The 20,284-nt window shown below is 36.3% G+C and overlaps 1 protein-coding gene across 1 annotated transcript in view; it reads right to left on the minus strand.

Moving 5' to 3' along the window:
* Nucleotides 1–5,052: 5,052 nt before the first annotated feature.
* The window catches only part of LOC136855725 (protein turtle homolog A-like), a 143,710-nt gene continuing 128,478 nt past the window's right edge, over nt 5,053–20,284 (minus strand). The window contains exons 13-18 of the mRNA XM_067133063.1: nt 16,790–16,997; nt 16,018–16,130; nt 14,593–14,776; nt 13,723–13,896; nt 7,089–7,219; nt 5,053–6,701 (exon numbers count right to left, since the gene is read on the minus strand). Of these exons, the coding sequence (XP_066989164.1) occupies nt 6,498–6,701; nt 7,089–7,219; nt 13,723–13,896; nt 14,593–14,776; nt 16,018–16,130; nt 16,790–16,997 (1,014 nt within the window). The 3' untranslated portion in view covers nt 5,053–6,497. The remainder of the gene's footprint in view (nt 6,702–7,088; nt 7,220–13,722; nt 13,897–14,592; nt 14,777–16,017; nt 16,131–16,789; nt 16,998–20,284) is intronic.

Below are 20,284 nucleotides of genomic sequence, written 5' to 3' on the forward strand. Positions count from 1 at the left end.
CGATCACAACTCATGGGCGAGTATTGAAAATACTGAAAGGCTTTGAACACGCACACACACACACACACATATATATATATATTCATTCTCGTTAGCAAGGGAAAGAAATATGAGTCACCATCATACATCCATTATGGATGATAAATTATACTCTCCTGCCAAACAGCTGTCGGTTCTTTGTTATCGGCCATATCGTTATCCATCTCTAACTTTGCCCGATGTGTGAAATTACACACACACACATACAGTGCACATACGTACAAACACACGTGCTGATGTATATATGTATATAGATGAATATACAAATGTATATGTATACATATAGATTATATATATATGTATATGTATGTATATAGTATATATATATGTATATATATATACATATATATGCCTTGCTTATTTTCAGTTTATATTCGTAGTCATTCCCTCTTTTTTGTATATATATTTGTATATAACAGCACAAATCTTCTTCTTGAGTACAAGTTTAATATAGAATCTTCATTCCGTACCCTTATAGGTTTCCCCATCATCAAATGTCTTCTAAGAATATGTAAAAAAAAAAAAAATTCTCAAACAGAAACTCTGAACAACAAAAATTACGCTCAGAGGGACGGAGATTAACTTTTTTTTTTTTTTTTTTTTTTTACTTATTCGGTATTCACTCCAAAGGATCTCCTTATCCCCTGGAGTCTCAGGGAACGACTTACTTCCTTTTTGAATTGGGAAATCTCAGAATGTCTCCTTGCCTTCAACAGCCGTACTTGGAAATCAGATCCTTATCAGCTAGCTGAATTTCAAGACATTGATAGTTAGATGTCTTATGACAACAGTCTTGTCGTGTCAGAATCTTTTTTGGTTATTCTCATCTTTTATACTGTTTTTTATTTGATTTATTTGCGCGCCTGCTTTTCCAGTATTTAGTATTCATAATTTTTTTTACATGGCGGTTTTATATATTAAATTTCAAGTTAGTTTTTCAGTTTTATATATTAAATTTCCAGTTAGTTTTGCAGTTTTATATATTAAATTTCCAGTTAGTTTTGCAGTTTTATTAAATTTCCTGTTAGTTTTGCATTTTATATATTAAATTTCCAGTTAGTTTTGCAGTTTTTTATATATTAAATTTCCAGTTAGTTTTGCAGTTTCATATATTAGATTTCCTGTTAGTTTTGTAGTTTTATATATTAAATTTCCTGTTAGTTTTGCAGTTTTATATGTTAAATTTCCTGTTAGTTTTGCAGTTTTATATATTAAATTTAATGTTAGTTTTGCAGTTTTATATATATAAAATTTCCAGTTAGATTTCTGTATGCAAGGACGCATCAAAATTACGAACCAGTAGCATTAGAACAGAAATATTTATTCCTTAAAATATATATCAAATAATGGGAACTCATAATTGCTTAGCAGGGAACATATATAAAATAAAATAAAAAAAATAACATGAAAATAAAAGTAATTAAACATGGAAAGGCGTATGTGTGTAAAAATGGAATGCCGTGTCAAAGACCAAAAGATGTATTCATGGATTATTCCACTTACCTGTTCAACAAATAATCATGCATAGAGTGCGTCTTACCTGATAAGGTTCCACCTACTTACTTTATACTTTTTATGTCCTTCAAAAAGACCTGAGAACAACAGGGCTTTAACCTTATAGTTCATCGTTGGGTCAGGTGATGTGCAGTTTTCCGAGAGTTTCAACTTCGACATTTGTTTCATTGCTTTGCTCTTTATGTGCATAACACAATACAGTGCATGTATATTGCTTTTAAAATGACTCCATAATAAGTATTCTATTACGATTGGTAACTTCACAGGCAGCGTATAAAGTAAAATATTGCTTGCCGCTTCTTTGGCTCCAAGACAGGCTGGAATTACAAAGGCCTGTTGAATGAAAGGGTTAAATAACGGAAATGCTGTCAGTTACCACAGGCGTCTTTTCATTCCTGGAGCCTCTGGAACTTCGAGATAGTCTTGCTTAGTCATTGAATGTCTGTGGAAAATACTGAGCCTCGTTTCGCAATGGCACAATACTGGCCTAAAATGGAAGACTGAAGTATCTGCAAAAATACAAAACTGAGAAAAATGGTAGATACTCCCTCGCCTTACTGCTGATTTTGCAGTTACAGCAAATGGAAAGCATCGAAGAATCATTCTTTCAGAATGTTGATATATATTTTAAGGAGTAAATATTTCTGTTCTAATGCTACTGGTTCGTAATTTTGATGCGTCCTTGCATACAGAAATCTAACTGGAAATTTGATATATATAAAACTGCAGTAACTTGTGTATTAGTGTTTCACGAGCCCAGTAGGTGGCATATCTCACTTTCGAAAATTCTGCAGATACTGCAGTTTACCCCTGCCTTACTACTGATTTTGCAGATACTACAAATGGGACACCTAAATACTCGTGGAAAGCATCGAAGAATCATTCTGAAACTGCAGTAACTTGTGTAATAGTGTTTCACGAGCCCAGTAGGTGGCATATCTCACTTTCGAAAATTTTCCAGATACTGCAGAGTTCCATTTTAGGGCAGAATACTGTCATGACATTCTGCAAATTGGCCACGATGGAAACGTGAAGATAATCATGGATTCGGTAAGGGCAGTGGGCGACACATTAATTAGTGACCTCTTTTCATTCTCGTGACGAGAAGAACGGTGATAGGATGGCGATACGCAACAGGGTCACTCATCCTGGCAATTCTCACTGTTGCAAAGATTCATTCTGGTTTCAGTCACCCCAATCCTCTACCCGGATTGGCAGGACTAGTTACAATCTAGAGTGGTCGTTGTTATCCTAATCCTTCAGGTTCCTTGGCATTTAAGTAGGATTACCACGGTTTACTTTGTCTGGGGCTCCAATTGTCGTCTAATGGGGTCCAGTGGTCATCTACTGCGGTCCACTGGTCACCTACTGGAGGAGTGTGTTACAAATTGGCTTATTGTTCTTTCCGAAGCATGAAAGAAGGTGAGAGAGACCTCCTAACTACCTCTCAGAACAAAGGTCTCAAAAAGGAACCACAAATCTACGAAGAGAAAGAGAGGATAAGAACCGTGAGGTAAAATCCAGTTCCAAGTTCATATGGGAAAAAGGCAAAGTTATTCACCTTTCCCTGAGGATAGTCTCTGTTGTCGAAAGCCTCTGTTTAAAGCAAGAAGGCTTCTGATGTTGAAGGGAAGGCTCTATATAATATGTACACTCTTCTTCTCCCCATATATATATATATATATATATATATATATATATATATATATATATATATATATATATATATACATGTGTTAATGTATTTGTGCGAATAGAGTGTGTCTACGTTTGTATGTGTCACTGGTAAATAGTGGTATTTCATTTCTCATTCATATACTATATCTTAATAGCATATTCTTATTTATGACACAAATAACCATTGCCAGTTATTACGTAACAGAAATGCCTTTTGCAAAGACTTCAGTTATATTTCGTTGCAACTATGTATCTAATAGAAATGCCTTTTGCAAAGACTTCAGTTATATTTCGTTGCATCTATGTATCTAATAGAAATACCTTTTGCAAAGACTTCAGCTATATCCTGTTGAAAATATGTATTTAATGTTACTTTAGCACAGGGCCATAAATGGAACGTAGATGTGCGCTCTTAAGATTTAATAATTGCTTTCCTGTCGGCGAGAGCCAAGGGGACGATTCTCTTATTTCTCCTTAAGCCTTCAAGGAATCGATTCTCTGAATCGTTATGTAGGATTAAGGATCCTTAAGCTGTAGGATTTGCTCCAATTGTAATAGATACTGAACTGGTGTCCCTTGTTTATATACACACACACACACACACACATATATATATATATATATACATATTGTATCTATATGTATGTATGTATGTATGTATGTATGTATGTATATATGTATGTATGTATGTACATGTACATCCGACAGTTGAAAAGCCAAACGACCAACCATATTAGTTCGTTATCATTTCATCAACCGCTCCGACACGCGACAGGAAAGGACATTTTTTATTCTCGCTACAATTCTCGGTGAGGATTGTAATGTGGAGCAGTTGAGCGTGTTTGTTAGGGAGGCGGGCCTCCTCGATAAATTTTAAGTTGTACGCATATGCAATATGTGTATATATACATAGTATATGTGAATGTACTATATATATATATAAAATATATATATGTTTAGATATTTGTCGTATGAAACTACTTTTAAAGTTATTTGTTTTTTAGTTTTTTTTTAAATTTATTACAGCGCCAATAACCTAGGAGTAGTGACGCCAGTTGTAATAGCTATAATCAATCAATTTAACATGATTGTCATTACGACCAGCCTTCTAAGGGATAAACCAACTTTTTCACCGTTACATCTGAAAGGTTATCCTTGCAGTCCTTAATCTCACATAGTGCTTCACATGTTCAGTATTTCCTATAAAGATATAGAAAAGTAAAAAAAAAAATTAGAAAGTAATCTGATGGATTATAAGGGTGCCCTTAAGCCTAGATACAGGAGGAATGTGCGTTGGGCATTTTCCAGAGACGTAACCGAGTACCGGGACCTTTCCCTGAAAAAAGCGGAACGCCATATCTTGAAAACTAACCATAGAATTTTATTGAAATTAATCAAGTTTCCCACACCCAAATTACTCTAGGGGTACCAATTAAACCTAACCTAACCCACCGTAACCTAACCTAACCTAGGAAAAAAACCGGGGCTTGTGCGGTACTAGCATACATCTCAGGAATTTGCGTTGGGAGAAGACCTCATCTCGGTTGGTTGGTCTGTGTCCGGGGATCCACACAGGTCCCTTTTGCTTTACCAAAACACCCAGCTGTCTCGTACAAGCCGCCATTGTTTGAGGCCAGGTGGTGGCATAAGGCCTGTGCAGTATACATAAAAACCAACAGGCCTCACCATTTTCTTAAATCTGTCCATTACTGGAATCTGTCACGATGGCGATAGCGGTTCAAAGTGAACCTGGTGTAGACGAGAGGAGAATACCTTTCATGCATATCAAAAGCGTCCAGCAAGGATGAATTGAAACCAAGATTGTACAAAACGCATGAAAACTTTATTTCATTCAAAATATAAACATTTATTTCATACTTAGGGATAATCTTCATTTGTGAAAATCTGTATAAACAGCGATAGACAGAGAAGTGTAACCGACAACAACGCCGAAGCATCTGACTCTCAGGCTAAGGCAGGAGGGTCGTATTGCCTAGTTGCTTGTTCGCGTCCACCTTTCCTCTCCCAGTTCCCACTTTCCAGCAATTGTGCGAGGTTGGAATGACGAAGAATTTTGGGGAGTGTGATAGAAGTGTGTATGGATATTTCACGCGCGCCAAGTTATCCTTCTTACTGCGAATGTGCTTTAATTGTTCTTGCGTCTCTCATTTTCCTTTAGAGAACGTGGCCCCAGGGGGTGTTACCCTAGATTAAAATCACCCCCCACCCCACCGACTCTGGGGGTATAATGCCCACGGTCTGGGGCGTTCAGTGAGAGTCAACTCTCCACGTAAAGACTGATCAGGCCAAACGTTGCTTTATTCATTTCAGAAAACGTTGTGTAGTGGACGCTTCACTACGGTCGAGCTAATTTATATTATATATATAATATATATGTATGTATGTATATAAACACAGACTGTGTACATATGTGTGGATTTGTGTATAGGTTTGTGAGCTCCTTTTGGATATTAAGAAAGATACAAGGTAAATTTTCGACCGATATTTCTGAAGGTTCACAGTAGGTCACTTTCTCCTGCAATTCACTGACTTTCTCTTGCTCAGAATCGTTAAGACACTTTCCAACGTGGTTTCCTCGGGCTGCTGAGCGTTAGTGACCTAAATAACTTCTGACATATCAAAAATAAGGGAGAGCTTCTCCCCTCGCGAATTATGATGAGGCCGGTTGTCCAGTGGTACAGAGAACACTATGTAATGAAAGACACAATGAATACCGGAAACTTGCTCATGAACAGGACTCTTATGCATCCATCTTATACCTTAAACTAGAGTAACCATTACTGACGCAACAATTAAGCGATATTTATTTCTAATTTGGTTTATTACTTAGCTAATGAGCAAATCGTTTTCGTTCTCGAGAATTTTATGAAGGTTTATAGCTAATTGAGCGTTTAGATCAAACTTAATGTACGTAAGGAGATCCGTATGTTAGTATCCTCTGGGATTTTAGTTCACCAGAATTTCTTGAGGTCGGCACCGCCATCCAACCTACTGACTCTCCTCTGAAAAAATAAAAACCCGTTGACCCATCTTACGAGGACCCTCGAACAGAACATTCCCAGTTGATTTACATTTCCTAAGCCTGTACTTCCCTCCATTGAAAATGCTACCAGATGGGATGCAGGTTACATTTCCTGTGCAGTCATAACACGTACACACATACACACACACACACAGTCTTCAGTTCCTTCCGCGTCCTCCGATAGATTAAGGAAACATTAACAAACAGATACACTATGGGATGTCTAGACGAAACTTTCGTTATTCTGTCGCGTGCAGTTGATCTTGAGTGTGTAGTACTTGTGGTTACTGGAAGTGATGTGCGGGAGGTCGACAGAGTGTAGAGGCTGCGGGCGACTGTGCAACTGGGGCCTCGGTAACGACCCGGTGTGACCTGCAGGGCCGGCGATGTAGGTGTGGGTGGCCAAGCTGCCGGGATCTTGAAGAGCCTGAAAAATGGAGGAAAAAGGGGGACCCTTTCAAGGAACTTTGTTTCTACAATGATGCAGATGATGAATTTGTATTTATACTCTCTTTATGAGTTGTTAAGTTAGGCGAGTTTTCCAAAGAATATCGATATTAAATCCTTATTTAGAACTAGCCACATTACACTGACCTCAACAATTTACCCTTCATTATTGCACAATTATCATTGTAAACATTCAGTGCATCGGCGATGAAGATCAGTGTTTCAGTAAATAGCTCGGAACGTAAACGAAAAATGTGAAAAAACAAATGTTTCCAACGAGAATTATGTCCATAAGGATTACATCTTCAAGCACCTGAAACCCGCTCTACACTTTACGAAAAAGAAGAGGATTTTGTCTCCTGTTTACCTGAGGTTGGACTTCAGGAGTGAGAAGGGTTTGCTGAAGAGCCGCCGGCGCGTTGACTTCGACGGTCTTGGGATCGTCTTCAGGTCCTCGACCTTCGAGCGATGCGGCGATTTCTGGAGGGGACGCCGGGCCTGCGGAAGTCAAGAAGAGTGGAACGTCAGTGACAAGAGTGTTTGATGTTTAGTCATTCCTTTTTTCCTGTTTATTTTCTTATAGGAAGGAAGTTTAGGATGATTCTGTAAGCAGTATTTATAAATATATACATTTATATATATACAAATATATATATATATATATATATATATATATATATATATATATATATATATATTATGTATCTATGTATGTATATCTATATATATATAATTGGATGTATGTATGTGTGTATGTTCCAGCATAACTCTGAAATGCATGGAACAATTTCAACCAAACTTGGTATACATGTGACTACCTATATGGAAAAGACTACTGTGAGGGTAAGACATCACTTGCACCACAGGGGATGACATGTAAAAATAACCGAAAACTACAGATATTAGTGTTTAATCCATAGTTTTCGAGGTCGCTGAGATGAATAGGGACACTCCCGATGCCCTTTAGTCCAAGTTCAACCCCGATAGGAATTAGGGGTGAGAAGGGGTGAAAAATAAAATGTGAAAAATGAACGAAATTAGTGTCGAATCCATAGTTTTCGAGGTCGCTGAGATGAATAGTGACATTCCCAATGCCACTGAAGTCCAAGTTTAGTCAAATAGAATGAATAGAACTCTGTATAATCTGAAAATTTCTGGAAACGAATATAACTAGGTGTCGTTAGAGCCTTCTGGAAGTTTGTAAAAATAACAAGAAGTCCATATTTAAGGGAAGCTAACTCGACAAGTCTTCCAGTTTATCATCTTTCAGTGAATGCGACAGTTTAATATTAGCCTTTTAGATGATTGCTCAAGATTGGGTTCACCCATTCTTGCTCCTGATGGTGAAACTAAAAATGTTGTTGACAATCAAGTTTAGTGTTAAGGTAAAATTACAGTGAATTTGTGATAGATTTTACTTTATAATTTGTATATTGTATTTATATTTTTAAAAACATATAAACATTCTTTGATATTACGCTAGAGATAGATTTGATTCCTTTTCCTGTCTAATAGAAGGTTGGGCTAAATAAAAATCCGGGTGTGTTCTACGTTATGGGTGTGTTCTACAGTATGCTTTGGGTGTGGTCTATGGTCTGGGTGTGTTCAGCTTTGAGTTTTTTTGTGCAACGCTGGAACAGCTCAGTTAGCTATATATATATATATATATATATATATATATATATATATATATATATATATATTTATATATATTTATATATATATACACTATATGTAATATATATATATATATATATATATATATATATATATATATATATATATATTTATATATATTTATATATATATACACTATATGTAATATATATATATATATATATATATATATATATATATATATATATATATATATATATATATATATATATATATATATATATATATATATTGGTCTTGGTCTTACTTCACTGTATAAAGGAACAGCAACAACAACCAACTTCATTGGCGTCCTTCTTAACTTCAGTGACAGTGCCATCGAAACGTCTGTCAATTTGAAGACTGCAAGTCGTTATCTGAATGGTGCCAGCGAGACCGCCAACCGCCACCTGGAATCTACCACCGTTGCCTGGATCTTATGTGCTGTCTCCTACTACAGCAGTTGGGTGGCTACTCATATAAAGCTGTGGTGATTACCCAACAACTTATGAACAATGATATTTTTAGCTGCATCGTCACAAAAGTCACCGCGATCACTGTGAACCGATGACAGATCAGTCTGTCAAGTGGTGAACCAAGCAGCTGCTGTTATGAAAGATAGTGAACACTTTACGGCATAAACCAAATGATAACAGTTTGCAAAAATGGTTTGTGCATTACATGAAACTTTATAATTGCCTGCGTCCATCTTGCCGGCAGTTCAGTGGATATAAATGCAGCCGCGTGCTGCCTGTGTAAAACACTGTGAACAGAAAGGTCAAAGTGAGGAACTGAGATAACTGGTTCTATTCTGCCGAGTCGATCAATCACCCGCCGTCAGAAAGGTGCCAGCGAGTGGGACTCCTGAGAAAAGCGTGGTTTTTGCTTCAGAAGAGATTTATTTGTCGTAAATATCCGACCATCAGAGAAACGTAGTCGCCACACACATTCTCGAAGCCGTAAACATCAAATAATGCTGATTAACTTAAGTCATGAAGAATTACTCCTAATGCCGACTCTGAAACACCTTCTTTACCCTAGGACACTCTCCAAGGGTCGCCACCATATCCATCGATTGAATGCAATGGGAAGGAAGGGAGATTTTGCATGAATCTCCATTCCAGGGGGTTCATTTACGTCCCCCTATCTTGCTTCTCGTTCCCACTAATCCACATTCCTGCACTCTGACTGGCTAACGCCAGTGCCCTCTCACAGGCTATAAATACCCAGGTTCATATCCCTGTTCTATTTTCGGTACCCAGACTTTACGAGACCGAGTAGGTTGTGGAAAATCTGGGCTAACAAACTAATTATATGAGTGACTGGAACCCTAGTTTTCCAACTGTATACTGAAGACAAAGACTCTCTGTCAGCTTAAAGGAATTAAGAAGAAAACAGTGCACACACACACACACACACACACACACACACACACACACACACACACACACACACACACACTGAAGTCCTGAGTTCCTGTTCTTCCGTGGTTCGATCCCACGAGACGACGAACTTATTATCAACTAAAAAATTCCCATTCGGTTAACATGTATGAAAATATGTTATTTCCGAGGTAGAGCGAATTGGATATCAAAGGACGTTTGTAGCTCAATACTTGTATATAAATCACGGTGTTGTGATAAAAATTCATATGTATATATATACATATATATCTAATGGCCAATATTTACCATATACGTATGTAAATGTAAAAGCCACAATACCATCTTCTCGAATTCTTGACAAATTTTGGATACCCTTGTCCCTATAAAACCTATGCAAAAAGTGTGAAGAATTCGAGAAATTCAGAGAGTACCGAGGCTATTACATTTACATTCATATATATATATATATATATATATATATATATATATATATATATATATATATATATATATATATAAGGAACATAAATTAACTTGAGAACCACGGCGGATTTTTATGCAACTTTCACACCTTTTTCAATCTGCTGATAAGTCTGTGATAATGTTTAGCTTCGTATGAAATGGCAAAATCTTATCGTGCAATCTTAAAACTTGCAAACGTGTTTATTCGCAATAGCATTCCTTTACCAAACTGTCAAATTCATTTTGTTATACAATTTCAACCGTAAACTTTTAGCGTCGGGCTGGTGTTGTTCTAAAGTTTTCCATTAAGTACATATAAGGTAGTGTTTTGCTTCAAATATCGTGTTACTCTGGAAACAGCTGCGTAAGGGGTTAGTTTTTAGCCAGTTTTACTAACCCCAAAAACAGTAATTATGATTCATATCACTCTCAGAGATGATAGTGTTTGTCCCATCCTAGTTGGTTTCATTTAAGCGGTGAAATTCCCTTATATAATCTTCATAGTCTTTAGAGGTCAAACCTCCAGGAACTGCCTGGCGTATTGTGCTGTACTCGCTGTGTATAGTAGATGGACACGAACTCTCACCGTGTAGTACGAGAGAATCGTTCATTAATTTCCATGTAAATTTCCACGTAAATTCTCCATGGGGGTGTTAGCGACGTCGCTCGATACGACTTGTTTTATTATGACAGTCCTGCGAGGCTGTTCAAGAGTGCGACACTCGACGAGCTTACTGTTTCAGATCTGACTTTTCCAGACTGTATTTTGTTTATTTTATCAATATCTTTTTGTTGGTGCAGCGGCTTACGTCTTCATTAATTCATTGCCCGTTTATTAACTTGTTTTTTTATACGCTTCAGTGTGCTTCTGTTCTCGCGCCTCTGTTCTTTAATTTATATATATATATATATATATATATATATATATATATATATATATATATATATATATATATATATATATAAATATACATATTATATACATATATATACACATATATATGTGTATACATATACATATATATGTTAGAAATATTCAACACGCAATCACGCGTGGAACAGAAATAAATCTCTGACTCACATCAGGATCGAACCCCGGTCTTTCATTTGAAAGATCGGGGTTCGATCCCGATGTGAGTCAGAAACATATATATATATATATGTATATATATACACATATACATATATATGTATGTATATAAATGTATATGACATATCAATGGGATCTTGGTTAAAAAGTTTTCTGTCTTTTTGTCCCAAACAAAAATTAAAGGAGAGAGATTGATAAGCGTTCATCTAGCTGACACCTGCTTACGACCTGCCGAGTACGCAATACAAAAACAGGCTTGGAAGATTAAATGCAGTCTAATGGGAACTGTGAGACTGAGGCAATTCCCTGGAAAGAAAGTACAATGACTTTCTGGGAATCGAGCGTCAAGCGGTCTATATTGTAATTACCGTCACGTCGATAAGTCACTGCAACGGGAGGAATCATAATTACCATTACCGCGAAAGGTTCAAAGGTCAAAATTCCCGGGAAATTTCCTGATAAAAAAGAGAGAAGGAAAGAAAACAGAAAAAATACAACGTCGATATTAGGAATTAGATCAATTTTCCGATAAAGGACGCGTGGAGTAGAAAAAAAAAAAAATAACGATGCTTAAAAATACTTCCACGCGATTTTTGGAAATTTCGGTTAATACGTAAATATTAGACTGACGTAGAAATGACATGACTTTGAGTTTGAGGCTTAAAAACTCGGGAATTCCCATGGATCTATTTGTCTCCGGAGAAAAAGTGTTCACTTTTTAACATTTGTGATGTATGCATGTATATATATATATAAATATATATATATATATACATGTTTATATATACCTATATACATAAATTATACATATATACATGGATACATGTATATATGTATAATTTATGTATATAGGTATATATACCATAAAACGACGAAAGATAAGAACTAAGGCCAAAGGAAATTATATATATATATATATATATATATATATATATATATATATATATATATATATATATATATATATATATATATAGATAGATAGATAGATAGATAGATAGATAGATAGATAGATAGATAGATAGATAGATAGATAGATAGATAGATATGTATGTATGTATATAAGCTGCGCCATTTGAAAAGATAAATAATCCTGTATTTTGGTATTCATGCGAGAGTTCATAATCTTTACCCCTTCGTAATATTTATAAAATTGAGCATTGTTCTGTTTTCCTTCGAGAATTACAGCCGTTAGGGTGAAATACAACCGAATATTATTTGAGAGAGAGAGAGAGAGAGAGAGAGAGAGAGAGAGAGAGAGAGAGAGAGAGAGAGAGAGAGAGAGAGAGAGTCATTGCTCTTAATGCTGCGCGGCTAGAAAGATATATGCTTATTTTTTTGAGAGATCGTCAAACGCTATTAAGATTTTTTTTTTTTTTGCAGAAATTACAATATAGGAAATACATCAGGTAGTTGCCGCTGAAATCTAGTTTTAAATCATTTTGTAAAAATTATTATGAAGTTCATATTGCGACGCCAAAGGCAAATGTCAGTCAAAGGGCAATTTTTGTTGCAGTGATGTCGTCAGACCTTAATAAAAAAAAAAAAATAAATATATATATATATATATATATATATATATATATATATATATATATATATATATATATATATATATATATATATATATATATATATATATATATATATATATATATATATATATATTCCTCGTAGAAGCGATGTAAAAGTTCACTTCATGTCATTGCCTCAACGGCTGCATCATCACCATTATCATAAATGAATATATTATGACAAACTTCAAAAGAGAAAAGTATAGCGTAACTGTTTTTTTTTTTTATTTACGTTCCATGTTTAATTTGGTTGCTGGAAAAATATTGCGTCGGTAGCGACAAGAAATTCATAAATAAATAGCATCAAATCAGTCAGCGCATTGATGCAGACCGTTATCGAAATCTCGTTTTATTTATTTTTTTTTATATATGAAACTGTTTAGTCCAGCTGTACGCACAATTATCGCGAATTAATCTGACTTTTTCGGTCCGATGACGACCGGGCATTTGCTTTGAAGAATTACGCAAAAACGAATGACGCACAAAAGTAAGAATTACTCAAATGAAAAAAATTACGCAAAAAAAAATTGCACAAAAAATTAATCTGAATTTTTCGATCCGATAACGACCAGGAATTTGCGTTTGAAGATTTACGCAAAAAAAAAAAAAACGCAAAAAAAGAGTTACGCTAAAGAAAGAATTACGCAAAAAAAAAAAACCGAATTATGCAAAAGAAATTACCCCAAAGAAGAAGAATTACGCAAAGAAAAAGAATAAAGTAAAAAAAAAAGAATTACGCAAAAAAAAAGACTTAAGAAAAAAAAAATTACGCAAAAAAAAAACCTGCACAAAATACACCTCACTCAAACAACGGCGCCGGAAATCACAACTTACTTGTTCCCTCAGTTGTCGAAAGTTTGCTCGCCATTTCCTGAGCGGACTGTTCCCGCCTCCGACGGCCTCTCGCTCTGTTGACGAAGGCGATTCCTACGAAGAGGACGACGAAGATGCTCAGGACGCCGACGAACACCGCCAACAGAGGCGAAGACTCGTCTGAGCTGGAGTTGTCTGGTGAGAAGGAAACAGTGTCATGTATTAGATGATTGCAGGTTTTGGAAAATACACGCTCCCTTTTAACAGCTGTGTTTGTGAACAGAATGTACAAGGTACAATAACACGCTTCCTTTTGACAGCTGTGTTTGTGAACAGAATGTACAAGGTACAATAACACGCTTCCTTTTGACAGCTGTGTTTGTGAACAGAATGTACAAGGTACAATAACACGTTCCTTTTGACAGCTGTGTTTGTGAACAGAATGTACAAGGTACAATAACACGTTCCTTTTAACAGCTGTGTTTGTGAACAGAATGTACAAAGTACAATAACACGTTCCTTTTAACAGCTGTCTTTGTGAACAAAATGTACAAAGTACAATAACACGCTCCCTTTTAACAGCTGTATTTGTGAACAAAATGTACAAAGTACAATACAATTTGGGAAACAATCATGTAATAAATAATTGCAGGTTTGTGAACAATATGCACAAATTACAAGGTATTAAAGAAAATAGGTAGAAAAAACTACCTTTTCACAGCTGTATTTGTGAACAAAACGTGCAAGGTACGAGGTGACAAAAAAAATAAGAAAAAAAAAAGGAATTTTTTGCCATCTTAAGCACTTACAAATCCCTAAAATTTTCCAGTTCATTCGAGAAAGAAGTGAAAATCCCTATTCTCGATTTATCTTAAGGAGGGAACTACTTACTTATCTTTATCTCGTGGACTTTGAGCGCGAATCCTTCCAAGAGGTAGGTATCCGAGGACCCCTTGCTATTCGCGGCTTTGACCATCACCAGGTAGTCGCGACCAGGCGCCAGACCCCCAACCGAAAATTGGGGCTCTTTGGAGCTGAGGTTAACCACTATCTCCCCATTCTCGGCATCCTGGATCTGCCAAGTGAAATAAATGTGTTTTTCCACTTATTTTGGTGCAGTGTCTTTCATGTATTAGACGTGATTTGACTTGTAAGATTTTCGCTCCCGGTGAGGTTAAGTTTAGTAATGAACAGGACAGCGGGAAGACTGGGAATCATTTCTTCTTTTTGTTGACACCAACGTTTCGGGAATTCTTTCCCATCTTCAGGGCTATAAACAGGATTAATTTTTACAATATTAAAAAGTATGCTAAAATGAGCTAATAATTATAAGAAATCTAGTTTTGTAATATGACGTTCGTTAAGCTAAAAGTAAAAAAAGACTACAAAGCGACTTTTAGCTAAACGAACGTTGTATTACAAAACTATAATTATTAGCTTATTTTAGCATACTTCTTAGTATTGTAAAAATTAATTCTGTTTACAGCCCTGAAGATGGGAAAGGACTCCCGAAACGTTGGTGTAAATAAAAAGACGAATGATTTCCGATCTTCTCGCTGTCCTGTTTAATATTAGACATGATTTATATATATATATCGCACTTGTCAGCAGCCCGCTTAATCTAAAATGCATCCTATCCTATGCCATTAACATGCAATGCTTTAGGGACGCATCTTGAAATGTCACACGTCTTTTATAAATTAGGTAAAAGGCTACGGTAGGGAAGAGCAGTAGTGATAATGAAGATTATTTTTTTAGTTTTCACTTTTAAAGATACAGGAACATGGATGCCCTAAGATACTTCCTTAGTTATGTGTACAAGGAAAGTGGGCACTGTTGGTAGTAATGTGAGGAGAGTCTAATCCTATTTGAATGAGGGAAAACAAAACGCTTTTCGCGGTTTTAGTTTGAGAGAAACTTTCACGATTGAAAACGTTCTCATCTCAGCCAGCATTACCACAGCATCTGCATTGTAGTGAAATGATACATCATTTTAGCTCCTACTTCTGAATTCATTTCCGTTCTTTTAATATTCCCCTAATTTGTATCTTCAACGATCCTTCAAAACGCGAGTGTCTTAGATTATTCGCAATTTAAAACACACTTCCATTTATTAATTTGTTCAGGGTATGACCATATGTTATTTTTCCCTTGGTCCTGAGTTAACCAAGGGGTTGGGTTACCCTAATGTATTCTGACTTTGCATTAGAGAATTCAGTCTCAGTAAATCTGAAATGAAACCAAACGGCTGTCTTTTTCCATATGCATACGCCACTCCAAAACAGAATTAGTTCTAAGTGAAAGACAGAGACCTACCGTAGCAATGAAATGTTGTTCTAATCCTCCATCGTGTCCGGGTTCACAAACAACGGCCAGGGAAGTGGCGCTTTGGTTCTTGAGTACGCAGGACTGGAGTTCTTCTGGGGGACCTGTTGGTGCGAATGTGTTTCGTAAGGGTTCAGCCTCTACTCCTTTTTGAATTCAGTTACTTCTAACACTCATGGATTCACACGATGCATCTCTTTCCATACACCGCTTCGTATTTCTCTACTCTGCTGTACTGTCTTTTATTCAGGGCTGTGCAAACACGCTTACCTCATAAGAAACTGAATTTTACTCATTTCTTAAACACAGAATCTGCCCTGGTCATTTTATACTTCCTAACTTACATTGTCCCTCAAAAATTTATTTTCTATCATGCTAGGCTACCAAAAACTGTTTGCCTGTATTTCGTAGTTGTCTTTTCCTTCTAGCAAATGAAGACTTGTTTTCCTGTCAGCTATTGTTCAATGAAAACTTATTTTGACCATCTATTTTTTTGAAAATGAGCACATATGTATTTTATGCCGCATACCAGTAACATATTTTCCATAACACATAGATCCTAATTTCCCAGAAACATTCGGATATTTACCTAAATCAGTTTGAAAACAGATCCTAATTTCTCAGAAACATTCGGATCTTTACCTAAATCAGTTTGAAAACAGATCCTAATTTCTCAGAAACATTCGGATGTTTACCTAAATCAGTTTGAAAACAGTTGCAATGGAAAATGCAGATAAAATTTTGCTTGAAAACAGATACTAACCGGCAGGACTGATGACGAAAAAGCAAGGGACCTTTTGTATGCCCAGTTTATTGATTCCTTGGCAGGAAACAACTCCATACTGATCATTAGTGACGGCGTATTCACTGGGCCTGTAAACAAGGATGCTGTTTCGTCCTTGGCTTGTGTAACGCGACGACCCAATCTCTTTTTCTCCGCGGGTGCTGTTTACCTTCCATATGAATCGTACCTGTCGAGTGGGAGAGAAAATCAAAGGTAACAGATTTTTCCTTCGACGGAACAGTTTAAACAGACTGGCGTGAGCTAAGGAGGTTGTCAGGGATTATTTCCTCTGTGAAAGAAACTTGAAGGAAAGAGAAGAAAGACAGAGGAATAATAAAAAGGGAAAGAAATTCTTATTCCAGAAGAAAGAGATGCAGTGACTTAAAAAGATGGAGTTTTAAGAGTCGGAAAGAAAGGAAGATCGCGCCGCTTTCAACAAAGGAAGAAACGTACCCAAGACGGAAAGGACATTTTGCTGCCCTCATCGTATTAAATGTAGAGAGTGGACTGAAGATATTACGTAACCACTTAATAGGGGGAGGAATGTGTCTCGAATGAAAGAAAAATGCCTGAAAAGCAACTGAAGGAAGAATAACACGGTTCTTTCAATAGGAGCTACCTATAATATAAAGTAAAAGTTTGGTTGTTACAAAACATCTTTCTTTTATAAGGACCTACCTATAATCTTATTTTATTGCTAAAATGAGATGACTCAGTGCTCTCAGAAAGATCAGCAACAGGATCAACCCCGTCCCATTTAATAGCAAGGAAATATTTTAAACTGGCATGGGTTAGCCGTAACATAACATTGACGGCAGATAGAGAATTCAGGACGTAATGGAAAATAAATCTAAAATATACATTTGTAACAACGCAGCTTCACGGACAAAATATTAAAATGGTTTGAGCACCAGAGATTTGGAGACAAGGAATAATATCGATTCTCTCATCTTAAAACTAAACTGAAGGACTGAATGCAGAACAGAGGACTAGAAGGTATGAACAAGGGAACAAGGGTTACAGTACCAATAAAAAAAAATTATCTGACAACTTGTAAAAGATTCATTCAAAATCGGAGTGACGCGCGGGACAGCTGCATTGTATGAAGAACGGTCCCAAGGGACCCTGAGTACAATGCCCAAGCAACCAGTCCCAGAGATTAGATTCATTTTTTTCGAATTTCAAAGCCGGATAGTTCGAAAATGGATAAGGTTCAAGCAATACGAGTGCAAATTAAGATATTGGTTTTTTCCTGCAAAATTTCCATTAAGAAACTCAACTCAGTAGCTAGTTCGTGCGTAAGTTCCTTACAGGGAATACTGAGGAAACGCGTCGTTACTTAGATAATTGTTATCTTTAAGGCGAAGAGCACTGAACGCTTATTAACTGGCAAAATATTAAGGGGGGCTTAAAATCCAGAGGGGGTAATAGATTACGTTCAGAGGCACAGGTGTCACTGAAAAAACAAAACGATATTGAAATATAGTGGAAGAAGTGCAATTTATCATTTAGCTTGAGTTATATAAAGGGTGGCAAGAATATTTCTCTGAGTGGGCTATCACAGGAAACATTCTTATATAGCAAGCTACGTTGTTTTTAATTTTTTGTAAAACAAAACTATTGAGATGGTTTTGTCTGTCCATCCACACTATTTCTGTCCGCCCTCAGATCTTAAAAACTACTGAGGCTAGAGGGCTGCAAATTGGTATGTTGATCATCCACCGCCCAGTCATCAAACATACCAAATTACAGCCTTCTAGCTTCAGTAGTTTTTGTATTTTTTAAGGTTAAAGTTAGCCATGATCTTGGCTGGAAGTTCCATGGGCCGCTGCTCATACAGCATTATACGTTGTACAGGAAACTCGATTGCGCCGAAGAAACTTCGGCGCATTTTTTACTTGTGTCCTTGTTATTTACACATTTTTGCAAAAGAGCAATTTACAAAATACTGCTGTTAGCTTACGATAGCTCCTGCAATCATCTTCGGAATGTCTTTGTGATGTGATTTTCAGTCCGGTGGCCTGTTTATATATACAGTGTTCCATCTCTCAGGCTCGTCCACGATCCGCTCTATACCTAGTTTTACCAAACATACACGATAGAAACGAAGTAATGTACACACACACACACACACACACACACACACACACACACACCGCACAAAAGCGTGAAACAGAACATTCAGCAGAATGGAAAACATCAACGACGACAGATCAGCTATAAAATAGCCAGGCCAAATTGGATTTGGTCCAAAGGTCAAACTGGAATCACGTCTCATGAACTGCAAGTGAAGGATCACTGAAAATCCCCAGATCGCAACAAGGCAAAGGATTAGCAGGATCTTGCGAGAGATGAAGGGCTGCAAGAGAAAAGGTCACCATATCGAATCGCATCTCTAGGACAGCTACCGTGAGCAAAAAAAAAAAACAGAATTTTGCCAACCGTCCATTTGCAAAAACTGTGTATATAACTAGAAGACAGAAATGTAAATTTCACTTAACGATTCTTCCTCAACTGTCGTGGATATCAGTCTTGCATTTTTTTATAAATTCAGGTAGTTAAACTCAAAAGAATATCAAGGCTATTAGGTACTCATTTTATAAGATTCAGAGCGCCAATCATCGGAAGAGAAAACTCGCTCTGATCGCATCCAATTCACGAACGAATCGACCTGGTTATCTGCGTTTTAGTTCCGCTGGGACTTTGCTGACACGACACAGCCGGGAATATTCTCTCTCATACGACATCTTAACCAAGTCCATTTGACGCCTGTCTGTCACGACAAACATGGATGATGATGTCTTCACAGCCGGGGAGAGGGAAAGGTTATGGAGAAAGACATCACTGACAAAAGAAGTGAAGCGATGAATTTCGAACGTCGTGCGTGATGACAGGAGACTGAGAAAAATGTCGTCAATACTTGGAAAGATCAAGTTGCACTGTAGTCGAGTGTAATAACGTCTAAATCGACCTTTCAATCAGAGTAAGCTGCTTCTGGTGACAGACATTCCCAGTAGTTTTAAGGATGGCTGTCAAGATGAAATCACAAGTATCGGATTATGTAAAAAAAAAAAAAAAAAAAAAAAAAAAAAAAAAAAAAAAAATATATATATATATATATATATATATATATATATATATATATATATATATATATATATATTGAATCACCCATTTCGAGGACCTTGCATTTAAATAAGGGAGTACGAGGGAAGGTACGAAAATTCTGGATATTGCAATATTCGCATCCTTCATTCTTAGGCCGCGTACGCATTCACAAGCCTAATTCCTAATTTGGTGAGTGATAATTTAGACAACTGCATTAAAGTTAGACTAATTCTGATCAAGGGGGTGACCTTAATTTGATGTGCTCATTTTACTTTTAGTGAAAAAGTATTAAAATTTGGTTATTTATTTTAATTTTATATATATATATATATATATATATATATATGTATATATATGTATATCTTT

Source organism: Macrobrachium rosenbergii, chromosome 32, assembly GCF_040412425.1.
Source record: "Macrobrachium rosenbergii isolate ZJJX-2024 chromosome 32, ASM4041242v1, whole genome shotgun sequence".
Taxonomy (NCBI): Eukaryota; Metazoa; Arthropoda; class Malacostraca; order Decapoda; family Palaemonidae; genus Macrobrachium; species Macrobrachium rosenbergii.